At 41.2% G+C, this 13,334-nt stretch overlaps 1 protein-coding gene across 1 annotated transcript; it reads left to right on the top strand.

Annotated features, from left to right (window-relative positions):
- The first annotated feature begins 5,018 nt into the window (after window positions 1–5,018).
- Window positions 5,019–12,876, top strand: LOC110987073 (RNA-binding protein MEX3B-like). The gene is made up of 2 exons (XM_022249493.2): window positions 5,019–5,431; window positions 8,066–12,876. The coding sequence occupies exons 1-2, from the start codon at window positions 5,176–5,178 to the stop codon at window positions 9,391–9,393; spliced, it is 1,584 nt and encodes a 527-aa protein (XP_022105185.1). The 5' UTR covers window positions 5,019–5,175; the 3' UTR covers window positions 9,394–12,876.
- The last annotated feature ends 458 nt before the right edge of the window (window positions 12,877–13,334 follow it).

The following is a 13,334-nucleotide window of genomic DNA, read 5'->3' as shown; positions in this document are numbered from 1 at the left end:
CATTTTGAGTGAGCAGTCATGAATAGAGTGTTCCAATTTGACAGAGGGGTGGAAGCGGTAGACGAGGGGAGGAGGGTACTCCGTTTTGGTGTTTTTGTGACGATGGTGATCTGCGTGGACTCGTTCGTTCCCTTTGAACGAAAAAAACCTCGCTTAATAGAACTCAAGCTTTGACCAGTATAACTCCCCCCCCCCACGGAAGGGATAAGTATCCTCAAACCTTTTTAAAGTCCCATTTTGTTAATTAAGAGGCAAGGAAAGGAGTCTCGGAGCCCCCCCCCCCAAAAAAAGGTCGCAGGTAATTACCACCTTTTCACATTAGGTAGCGCCTTTTCACATATCTCCAAACAACAAAGTTATTAGCTTCTATTGTCCTTTTAATCTGGTTTTACGATCCATTGTTATGTTGTCTTCGTTCGCTGCTGCCACGTTGGCTGTTCCCACAGAGCTATAATGGCCCCAGGCAATGGCGTGAGTACAAGTGTATTACTATAGCTCTTCATGCTACCCAAGCTCTTTGGAATTCTACACCTTGAGTTCTTTTATTCGTGTAAAAAAGAAAAAGGTGTGCACTTAGAGCCAAATGTACTCTCAGGCAAATATTGCAAATTATGGCCAGTTTGACAAAAAGTTACTTAAACCCTTGAAAGGTCAATGTTTTCTTAGATACACATTTTGTGACACTTCCTAAACTCCTCTGTAATGTATACAAACTGACTTTAATGTCTCGTTTAATAATCATTTTCAAGAATGTACATCATTCATTTGTAATTTCCCATGCTTTTACAAATTAAGGATTTAAGGCGTTGTGAAATCATTCAGGGAGGACATTTTTCATAAAAAGGATTTTCTATTCAAACTGTGAACCCAAGATTTGCTCATTGTAAACATTTGTGAGATATTGTTACTCGTTGGCTTAATGCTGCATGTATTATGAATTATTAAAGGCAAGGAAACTTGTTGGACAAAACATTTAAACTTCTACATTTTTGTGCTGAAATAGCTGGACAGACTTCTGTTTAGAGTGATGTCACACCCTCACTCCTAAAAATGTGGAAATCTGTATAAGGCAGCAAGATATCATTTAAAATGGCAAAAACAAGAATTGAAAATAAGCTGATCAGAGGTGCAGGTTCTTGGACTGAAAAATAAACATTGCATTGCTCAGCACTACTTTTTTGTAGACTCGCAACATCACGTTCGAATTCCCCTACTCAGAACTAAATTAAATAGCTCCATACGTGATGGTTGTGAACATCGGCCCTATGCTAATAAATGTTTCGTATCACACCACAGGCATCTGCAGGTTTAACGAGCTTCTGAAAAAAGGGACTTGCACTTCATTTACTTCAATTTCAAGGCACAGCTGTCAGTGCACGATGTGGTATAATTATTTCACTGCAACGTTACATAGATCTCCAAAGAAAAATGTCAAAGGCGGCATTAGTCATCAGCTGACAATGTTGAATGCCTCGGGAGAAAAGGGATTTATATTTAACCCTTGGCAAAGAACTTCTCGGAATAAAAAGCCCAGAGACCTGTTTTCACAATGCAGTTGCCTTAAAAAAATAGATATATATATATTATATATATTTAAGGATACCATAATGCACCCTCTCCAGAAAAACGGGAACGGATAATAGTAAATATGCTTCACAATACTGGAAAAAAATGGATTATTTCAGGGAGGTCCGTTGCAAAATTAATGGACCCCCCACTTTTTCCTGAGATACGCCTAATTGTGTCGTGTGGTCTATAAACTACACGGGATGTATTGGGTATTTGCACTGAAAAAGCTAGGCGCAAAATAAATGCATGAGAACTTTGAAAAAAATGAAGGCTGCATGCATCTAAACTCAGGCTGATGGGCTACTTTTTTCAACCTTTTTAATTCCGAATCTGCAGGCACCATCTATTGTTAGACCTTCTGCTTCATTTTTGTCTGTAAAACGACATGATGTGGCTTTGTTTCTGAATATTGCTGTACAGATAGGCGGACCATTTTCATTAGAAAAAAGGGCTCCGGCAGACACGCGAGACGTTTTGGAAGCGTCAACTTTTGCAGTGCGAGTTTAGAGGACCAAGAAATCTTCTCCAGATCGCGCGCGGCTAAACGAAGTCGAGTTCGCGTTGCCAACCGGAAAGGCGAGCAAGTTCGCGCCGTGAGATGATGACCATCTGCCGCCTGATTGATCGACAGTGTAGGGGAGACAGTAGAGACTTGAAATATTGCCGTCACCAACGCCAGTGAGCAAGGATACAAGGAGAACAATCTTCAGACTGAGAGCTGCGACTGTATGGACCTTTGAGGCTCAAGCGAATTTGTGGAAGAAACAGGGCCTTGTCTCTGATGGCGCTTTCCTCCGTGTCAGTTGAAAAAACGTACCTTTAAAAACTGTTTAGTTTCTCCACAAATTAAATATGCTTGTATTCCTTATAGAGGGATTTGGGCTTTGATGTGGGACGTGGGTTGAACCATCGAAATGGTAACAAAGAGGTTAGACAGAATGCTGGTCCTATATTGATCTGATGTTCGATGGATGGTGAGGGAGAATGTTTTGAGCTATTTTTTTGTGGAATAACACCCTGTGGTTTAACTTGCGACTAATGTCATCAGTGAATTCACCTCTAATCCGTTCCCGTGCATGTAGGGGTGCTTGGATGGTCCACTTAGGCCTTTAAGGTTGCAGGCCAGTAAATAAGCCCATGGACGCCTGAACAGATGTCACGGACCCTCTTCGGTCCGTGATTATGTCAAATCGAGACCATTTTAAGATCGTGCGTGGACGTAATGGTTTGTAAGCAAGAAAAATGGAAGCGACATCTATCATCAGGACTACCAGCTTGTATTTCTGAAAGTATTGGACAAAACGGAACCCTCTAAATCGCTCTATCATTTGTGCGACGGCATCTTTTTTAAATGGGCCTCGTGACTGTTGTGAGGGGTGATCACTCTTGAGAGAAATATTTTCAAAAGTCATCGGTTCAGCTACTATAATTGAAAGGAATTGAGATATGAGCTTTAATTTGATATGTGTCTTGAACACCTGAGAATTTGCATTTTTCCCGGTGTGAAGTGGGGGTTTTATCAATGATTTCTTTGGCAATTTTTATTTACTGGTCTGCAACCACAGCACCCCAACTGCCAGCCGTGTCCATGGTCACACCTCTTGTCCAGTAGAGCATGCTGATGGAGCGTGGTGGAGGGGCGGTGGTGACCGTCTCAGGACACTGAGTTCACAGTCATCAAACCAGACAACTCATCATCCCTTGCCGAAGCATACTACTGATTGATTTATTGATCTGACCACCTTTTTTTCTTAGCATCTCGGGGTAAACAAGAGGGAGTATAAAGTATAGGCCTATAGCACGGTGTACAAATAAGATTCGATTTAATTTGAGTTGTTCAGACTTTTAAAAAAATTGTTATACAGAGTGGAGAAATCCTAGATCTAAAATTTTAAAATGGTCTGCATTTTACAGAGATATCCAGTTACAGACGGACGTATAAGGTGGCATGATTACACCAAAATCAAACATTTTAAATAGTTCTTCATTTTATTTTCACATTTATTTTTTGTTGAGAAAAAGACATTTTCTCAGTGAAATTGCACTACAACGACTACAGTGAAACTATCTCTACTAGACGGCTAGAACAGGGTGAAATCAAAGTCAGCCAATATGCAGTGGCGTAGGGAGGGGGAACAGCCCCCCCCAAATAAGTGAAGGAAAAAATTGCTGGCGATTTTACTGTGACAAAACACACCAAGTTCCCCCTAAAGAAAGGGAGGTTCTTCAACTGCCCGCAGCAAAAATGTAGGCCTTCCCCAATTAGGCCCTACGCCTCTGATCCCTCGAATTTGGTCGTTCAAAACTTTGAACAATGGAGGAATAATGTTCTTATTCCTCCATATTTGAACTCAGTAACCTAATTTGAACTTTATCGACAAAACAGTTTCAGTCACGAATTCTCCGTCTGGACAATTTGGAGTTAGGCCATATTAAGCTTTATTATCACTTCCAAAAGATTTTACGTTCCCCTTCACACGCAACATCAGACAAAACAGGTCCTGGGTTGTTTTTACTGGCTCAACGCCGACCACTCTCACGTTTGGGGACACATCTATCTGTCGTCACCAGAATTCCCGCCAAAACTTCCTTTGTTATTTAAGAGAGTCTAAATATAGGACTCTACATGGACACCAGGTCAAGCAGGTCCCGTGGTGTGCTCTGCATACGCCGTCCCACAGCAGTTGTGACGCTATTGTTCATTCAGAAAGAATTAGACCTTACAACTCGAGTTCATGGTTGAATGCAGGCCTTGTGCACATACATGTGCATGTAATACATTGAATTGTATGCCAAACGTTCAAATATAATTAACTCTTGGAACCCCCGTACATTTGTTACAATTACACTTCATCACAATGCATGATGCGCTACCAAAGTAAAGCCCAAGACGCTTATCATCTGTGTTGACGTTCTGATAATATTCCCTTGTTAATATCTTTGACAAGAAAAATATTTACAGCAGATAATTAAAAGGACCTGCACCTGCTAACTCATGTCTGTTTTTTCGACTACACTCTTTGAATTACAGCGTGGTACATGTAGTTATCGGTGATTATTTTAATTGTAAAGGAGAAAAACACCAGTGCAGAATTACATTGAATTTGGTTCGGACGTTCCATTATAACCTGCTGAGCCACGTGTAGCAGCTGTCTCCATGTGGCATGCGCAGCGTACCTCGTGGTCGTTTTTTTCTGGTCCTTTGTGTCTCTAGCCCCATATCCCGCCGTTTGTGCGTCTCTATCTACTATACTGAACATCGTCTACACGTTGCCCTTGTTTCCCTTGTTCGGAAAATCATGCAAAGCGCGCGAAAATTGTATCTTGTGTTCTGTGGCCACGCCTATGGACCGCTACCCACCAATCACATTGACGAATAGCTCATTAGCATAGGCGTGACCCTCAGACACATGCTACACTCCGACTTGTGTGTAGTAGACGACGTCAGATCGTAGCTGAACAAAAATACGTTACAAAACTGGACCACGCACTTAGATTCCCGCGCCCGAGCAAAGCAGTGGTGACGTTCATCAAATTTTACGGACGCAAGAACACTGGACAGAACAACATATATTTTTGACACGTCCTTCCTAGGTTATCCCTGTCATGCCCAGCACGCTCTACCCAACCATGGACCAGTCGCATAACGACGGAGTGGGCCTGGAAAATCAAGAACAAACCCTTCAATTGGCGCTGAATTTGTCTAATTTGAACATACTGGGCCTGCCAAGTGTCCACAGCGAAGACGAAGGTTCTGCTTCGGCCAACGCGTACGACGAGAACGGTCGAAGGAGCAGCAATATGACGGAATGTGTCCCAGTTCCGAGCTCGGAACATGTCGCTGAAATAGTAGGAAGACAAGGTAAGCCAACGTGCAGTGAATTTGGACGTTTGTAGTGGACTACTTTGCGATGTCCTTTGTTTATCACGCTTACAACATCGTGTAGCTGTGGCACAGCGTAGCCATTTTCTATTCACAGAGTAGACCTGGGCCTGCTGTATTTTTGTGTGCGCAACGCACGCGGCGTGCTTCGTGCACTAAACGAATGGGCCATTGTCTACCCATACTCTCTGCGCACATTCCTATCCTGTGATAAATTGCCATGACACATTAACATGAATAACAATCCACGTTGCTCGTGTAATACTCAAGTTTGCCTACCATTTCATCACCACGTTTGGCTTCAATATTTATTATTAGTTACTCTAGTCCTTTGATGTGAAATAGCTTGCTCGGCCACAGTTGGAATTTCTTTGTTGTGCCATGGTCCATTCCTTACTCTGCTGCGCGTTGTGCCGAGTAAAGATCGCGGGATCGCTATCGGACATGTCAAACTAGGCCTGTCTTTGTTTTGTTGCTTATTGAAGGCTGCAAATTTAGCTGATTGATTTTAAATGTGTCCCGTAAATATTTCTAGATTTTGAGACTGAATGGTCATTGTACTGGCCCCAGTGCTAATGTGCAAATTTTCAAAAACCTTTTGACAAACAAAAACTGGCATCTGTATTTTCAAGGAGGCAGTTGGGTAATATGTTCAGTGATATGTTGGCTTTAATTTGTGTCCATCTCCCCACACGAGCCACAAACCTAATCAGTTGGTGTGATGTGTCCTCCGGCTGCTTTGCTGACTATTGTACAGATACAGGAATGGTTGACCTATCTGGGTAAAAATTGCTTTTGTGTGACCGTTTTAATTTGGAAGGGGCAAGAATTCCAAGTATGGACATCACAGACTTTCTCTTGCAGGCCAGACCCGGTGCCATAGGTTTGTGTGCAGGGCGTCGAGTGATGTCCATGTATGGAACTCTTTCCCGGGAGGGTATGAAACATGAAATTTTCAGTTCAGAACAATATTTATCTGTTCCCGACTCGGGAAAAAGAAATAAAAGTGAAGGAAACCTCCAGGAATAACAGGATCCTTCAAAACTTCTTCAGGATAAAGGTTGTCGAAATCAAAGCCTCTGTTGATGTGGGTTGAAACTTATTTACTGCAGACGGTTGCTGGGTTCTTACTGGCAGTTCCTTTGGGACAGATTTTTACAGTTGAAAATGGAGTGAATTAATTTGCCACTTTAAAAGGCCACATATGAAGCAACGTTGGCTTGAAATACAGTAATAGAATTTGAGAAATTGGGCGTTGATGGTTTGGTTTGTGGAAAATGCAGCGACCTGGTGTGGGAAATCTAAAGATGCAGTGGTCAATTTTATCTTTGTTCATGTAAATGTGTCACCGGGGTCAACCCCCTTTTTTCTGAACTGCACCAAGAGCTGTATAAAAGCATAGTTGAAGAACAGCATGCATGGAAAATAATGCATTTCGAACTCGTGACACTAATAAAACATGTTCCAAGTGGTGTGTTCAATAAGGCCTTTACACACAAGATAAATCTCGGGGTTGACGCAGGGTTGAAGCTTGGTTGAAAATGGGTGGCGATTCACACTTGAAAACTTGCGTCAACCCCGAGATCAACTTCAACCCAGGTTGAATTCAACCCTGCTCCGGAGCAGGGTTGAGATTTTCAACTCGGGTTGAAAATTGTTAGTGCCCATTTTCGGGTTGAACTCGCCCTGATAGCCTAATTCACACGAAACAAGTGTGAAATGATGCTTGGTTGAATGCAGGATTGAAAATCTAATTTTCAACCCAGGGCAGCCATGGGCTCGCCCAGGGTTGAGTTGAACCTGGGTGGAGAGGCTGCAGTGTGAAAAGGCCTCTAGTGTGGCCCAGTCCCTGTCTTGTAAGGTCATATCTGAGGCGCACATCACAACTCGGAGATCCTCCTTGTATTTGGTGAAGTCCCTTTAATCAAGGACAAAATCAGTCCCTTGAAAGCCAGAATGTCCCTCTATATGGGGAGAGTTTTTTTTTCCAGTGAGCATTGGTGAGCATTGCCCTGGGGATCCTTCTAAAGTAAGGGTGGCACAGAGTTCATAAAACAACTTGAACAACTTTAATGTGAATGGAAAACATGGAGAAAAATAAAAAAGTAGCATGTGGATATTTTTGACCAAAGCCCACTTGGGAAAAAATGTCCCCTGTTTTAGAGAAACATTCTCTCTTTCAGGGGAACTGGTTTTGCCACCAAATAAAGGAACTTCTCTGAATGCAGGGACAGTCCCTGAGTTGTGATGTGCATCTCAAGTGTTTTTTTTTTTTTTTAAAGGATTAAAGCACTGCTCGTTTTGTCTCTTTTGTGGCTGATGTGCTGAGCATGCTGTCCGCGTTTTCCAATGAGGCATTTGTGACATTTCAACCCATTCTGTACCCTTCAGCTTTAATATGGTGGATGTTTGCTCTGAGATCATCTTGTACCACCTGATCAGTTCACTGAGAATGTGGAACTGTCATTTGTGTCATTGCATTAGCGTAGAACAGAAATATTTTTCTTTCTATTGTTTAAAAGTTGGCCCCACTAAGGTTTGATCTGAGGTGCTTGTGCTTTTTCTCATTTGAAGATCCACTTTTGGAAGTTAATTGTATTCTTCCCCTTCAAGGTTGCAAAATCAAGGCATTGAGAGCAAAGACAAACACCTACATCAAGACGCCAGTCCGGGGAGAGGAACCAGTTTTTGTCGTCACTGGTAGGAAGGAAGATGTTGCCGCTGCCAAGCGAGAGATCCTATCAGCCGCTGACCATTTCAGCCAGATCAGAGCACGGCGAAACAACCAAGTGCATGGGTCTGTTGCAAATGGCACATCAGGGGGAGTGAATGGATCGCTCACCGTCCCCAATCTCCCAGGACAAACCACCATTCACGTCAAAGTGCCGTACCGCGTTGTGGGCCTTGTGGTGGGACCGAAGGGCTCCACTGTCAAGAGAATTCAGCAGGCTACAAACACCTACATCATTACTCCGAGCCGTGACAATCAGCCTGTCTTCGTTGTCACTGGGACGCCGGAGAACGTGGAGCGAGCCAGAGAAGAGATAGAAGCCCACATTGCTCTGCGCACTGGCGGCCTGATTGATTCTTCGGCAGAGGAGAATGATTTTGCTTCCAATGGCACAGACACAGGGCTGTTCAGCAGCCGCAGTGACATGTCTGTGTTCAAGCCCCCACCTTCCACATCGGCTTCGATCAGCGCCCTCACCAACATCTTCAACCCAATGGTAGGTGGCAAGAATGACGTCTCGCGTGCCGGTGGCCCGGGCAGTGAGGGCAACTACTTCTTCCCCAGCACCAATGGAACCAGCAACGGCTCTGCAAAGCTGAATGAATTTAATCCCTTGCCGTCATTCCCGACCAATGGTTTTCTGTTCACCGATTGCCCATCCCCTGATCTTGGGATCGACTCGCCAGGGTTTGATCCCCCAGGGCTTCAGTCAGCCGGCACCCAGTCACTTTGGCAGGATCTGACCCGCTGTAGTTCCTCCCTGCTTGGCCTGAACCCTGTGACCACTCAGCACCAGGCCCCACGCCGCAGCAGCAGCGTAAGCACCTCTGTTCCCACATCTAGCGCGGATGCCAATGCCAATGAGCATCCACCTGCCAGGCGCATTCGCAGCGACCCCTTAGAGGGGGGCCTGTCAGCATTGCCCTCGTTTGTGCCGCTGTCCAGCGCCAACACATTTGCGTCAAGCAATTCTGCCGGCAGCCACGGCAGTTCTTGCAGCAGCCCCACTGATTCCTTGGGTTCCTCCTCTGCGGCTAAAAAGAGCAAAGAGTGCGTGATATGCTTCACCAACGAGGTAGTCGCGGCACTGGTGCCCTGTGGTCACAATATGTTCTGTATGGACTGTGCAAATCGCCTTGTGGAAACCACAGATGGCGAGTGTCCCGTTTGCCAAACAGTGGTCACCCAGGCAATTCGCATTTACACCTAAAGCATTGTACTATGTATCCGCATTATGGTAGTACTCGCCAGACTTGTTGCATTTCTTAATATAGATGTTGATGAAATTAAATGTTATTGGACTATCGATATAAAAAAGTTCATCGTTGCATATTGTATAGCAAAACAGATTATGGCATAACAAAATTTTATTCTTCAACTTTAAAGAAAGAGGTCTATTTCATACAAAGAATATCTACGGAATAAAGTTCTTATTTAATTTACAAGGGAAATCATCTGGGTTTTAACAGAGCTTTATGTAGCATGTATTTAATGCAAGAATAATTAATGAAAATACAGAGTATTTACTATTAACTGTATAGTTTTCATTTATTTCTTATGTGATTATCTCAAATGAATGTAACCCGTAACACTTTCAGTTGGGACAATTTGAAAATGAAATATATCAGATTTTTGTCTATACATTATATTTTACCCAGCCAGATGAACTGTTGGCCCACACCTAGACTTATTTTATTGTATACAAAAACCTAGGACCCTGTATCATATTGGTGCCCGGCTGAATGTCTCAAGTGAACTTTTTTTTTGGTCGTGTGTATGCACATCAAAAAAATATTTGTATAAATAGTTCAGAGAAGTGTCTTGTGATTTCGTTGCATGTGTAGTGAAAGTTATTTTTTAATATATTCCAACAGTTCTGTGTACCTGTATATGTAGGTGTGTTACTTGACCAAATATTCCATGTTCTAACGAAGTTAACTATCGTTAAGAAATGCAAAAGATTTTTTTATTTTTCCTGTTGGCCCTTTATCCTCATTCGGCCATGAACGTTACTAATGTTGTTATATTTGCTGAGACTTTGAAGAAATTATAATATTGTAAGAGTTTATTTTTTTGGTCATGAAAGAAAAAAAATTGACGTTTAATTAAGATGTTGAAATTTTCAGATTGTGTGCTGGTTTTTGTACTTTGGTAGTAATTCAACTGAATCGAAAAGCAATGTTCATATACAACTATTGCAGGTTGATTCCTAAAAAAAATAAAAAAAGAGAAGCACATTATTTTTGTAGCCCATTTATATTCATAGCGATCATTTTCACTGCATTTTATGTTGATAAGAACTCTATATTTTAGCATACCTCTGTCTGTGTGCAACTAAGACCACTCTAGATGTTGTGTAAATGCAAAGCATTTGTTACTGCTGTTTGAAAAGCCAGTTGGTGGTCAACAACTGCTTTTGTAATGCTCTGGATTTTCTGCAATTTTTATTTTTTTAACTGGCTGCCAAAGTGAAACGAGTCGTAAGAGGAACTCAGAATGACCTGCAAGATTATTCCGAATTCAGGGATGGCCAGATCGCTGTTACCGAAATCCTTGGTGTGATGCGCTTATTGAATGTGAACTGTTCCTTTTTTTTCCCATCATATTTTTTTTTGATTCAAGTGCTGCAAGTGTGTTGGAAATCGAGCCGTGAGAGAGCGAGTTAAAACTCATTACTGGCTTTTTTTTATTATGAAATGACAAGTAGAAATGCTTAATATATTTTGTTGGTGTAACCTGCGCCAATTGTAGTTGGAATGAATACCATAACGCTCTTCAAATACAGTGTATTTCTTTGTTTAATGGATGGATTAAAAATGTATGCTTTACAGCAGTACTCAAGTGTTGGCTCTTATCAGAAAATATGCCATGGTTCGTGTATTTAAATGCTTCAGTGTTGAGATTCCACAGTTTAACCATTCAGTGTTTTATGGCTTTCTTACTAACCGAAGAATTGTTTAACCACAAAAATAAACTTGTTGTTTGAGGTATATTTGTATTTTTAAAAGGAAGATGTATTAATGGTGCACATCCTTATCTCTAAATTGTACCTTCAGCGTTTCAAAAATTGTATTTTTGTCGCATGCAGACATGAGAGTTAAAAATGAAAAATTTCTAGTTTTTTCTGGCAGCTGTCCAGCTCTTCATGAAATAATAAAGATTACTTTGCACTATGCAAGAATTCCAAACCCACGCCTTTCTGGCAAGAGAGTAAAAATTATATATATTTACGATAAGACAAGACAGTACCATGACGCGTTAGATTAGTTACAATTTTTCTACCAAACAAAGACGCTTAGACGTAAACAGTTCAGAAGGTATGCCGTGAACAATCCAAAATAAACTTGAGACGAAAACAAAACCCCCCACAAGACCTACTTCCCTGTTTGTGATAATGTTTAAATCTAGCTTTCTCAGTATTCATTGTTCAGGTGTTTTTTAAAAACCAGTACTGACTGACTCCCAATCTTGTCTATTTCATCTGTAAGCATCAGGGCCTCAACTGGTAAAAAAAGAAAGTAATGTTAGGTCAATAAACAAATTATGAAATATTTTATTAACTTACGACAAAAGAGAAATGTGCACACTTCCAGTATGTCTTTGCACATTTCATTATAATTTTTTGTATTTTTGGTATTAATTGAATTTTTGAAAGTTTTTAAAGAAAGTGTTTTTTCAATTGCCTAAATTATTATATTCCAAAAATAAAGGTTATGTTAATGGAGCAATAAAGCAAGGTATTTGAGTTGCTGGTAGTGCAGTTTTTTCTATTTTCTATTTAAATTGGTTTCGGAAGTAGCTTATTCTGACAGTATGGTGTAAAAAGCCAACTTTGACAACTAACTAGTTTACATGTACAGTGTAGTTCAGAGATTACTTGGGCTTGCTAAGCAACAAGAAAATTAACATCAGTGTGTTAGGTAAGGTTACATGTTCTGTGTTGTGAGCTAACTTTTTTTTCCCCTTCGGTTGGTAGGAACCGCTGTCTAGATAAGTCAGGCTCCATTGTTTCTGATCAACCTATCTATAAGTGGAATATGTCAAATCTGTAATTTGCCAAGCTTTTGACATGGGCAAAGCGGCCCTTGCTCAGTTATTTTGATTGCAAGTAGTTAATGCCATCTAGCATTCACTGCCTCTGTGTGAAACAGCCAAAAAACCCTGCAGTCCATTGGACCAAGGAGAACACGGTAGGATGTTTGCCCCTTATGAATTAGCCCTACCTGTACATGGCTTACTGCCGGGGTGGGTTTTGCATGCTAGATGGCATCTGTAGTGTTTTTTAACTATTAATAAATTGAAATCAGTATTCTTATAATGTATGCAATTTTATTCAGAAACCATTTATATTCATGTACATGTATTTTTGTTTCTGTACAATTTAAATGATTAAATGTTACTTATTTCTTATTTAACTGTTAATTGAAGGCATGCTTCATCGGATTGTGTTCTTTTGTTTTGTTCACTCCATTCTATTCGTGAGTCCAACATTTACTGCTTATGGAAAGTTGGAAGCCAGCAACTCCTAAAATAGAGATCGCTGAGTTAATAATTACAGGGTTTTGTCACAGTCACATTCTTAAAATTGCAATTTTGTTGGAATCAACAGCTGTGCTTGCAGATACAGATCACACTCTTTGAATGTAACGACCTTGACAATAAATGGACACGTGCACACCTTGATGTCAACACATTTGTAATCTGAATGGCTTGTTATCAATTTTGATTTTTTCCTGCTGACCTGCCAGTCGGTGGCAAAAGTAGATGTTAAAATGTGAGGTGATAAACAATATTGAAACATTGCGTCTTTATTTTTTATGGTTATCAAGCTCGATGTCTTTCCCTTGCCATGCAGGAGTCCCTGTACAGTATTGCTTTGGCATCTGTGAACACGTCTCTGTGAAACTGCAGATATTCATCAGGCTCGTGATCAAGCACAGTATTTTTGCTTGGCCTTGTTGCTGGAGCTTGTGCGCTGTCACAACCTCCTGTCTAGGGATGTTTTTGGAAATACATTATACTACTCTACTACATGTATTTCTTTTTTTGCTGAAGTTGTGTTTGAAATGCAAATTTTGCAGACATTCTTCCCTTATCCGTGTATTGCAAGACAGACACCCCTCAAACAAGTCAAATGAAGAATTGAAAAGT

Source organism: Acanthaster planci, linkage group LG05 (genome assembly GCF_054643075.1).
Source record: "Acanthaster planci isolate LZ-2023a linkage group LG05, COTS_SCS, whole genome shotgun sequence".
Classification (NCBI taxonomy): Eukaryota; Metazoa; Echinodermata; class Asteroidea; order Valvatida; family Acanthasteridae; genus Acanthaster; species Acanthaster planci.
The sequence above is the reverse complement of the archived record's forward strand: the minus strand, read 5'-3'. Positions and strand labels throughout refer to the sequence as shown.

What these genes read in the sequence shown, in the direction of transcription:
- LOC110987073 (XM_022249493.2), top strand. Translation starts at nt 5,176, where the DNA reads ATGCCCAGCACGCTCTACCCAACCATGGACCAGTCGCATAACGACGGA. An exon ending in TGAAATAGTAGGAAGACAAG is followed by an intron (nt 5,432 to 8,065) that starts GTAAGCCAACGT and finishes TTCCCCTTCAAG; the next exon opens with GTTGCAAAATCAAGGCATTG.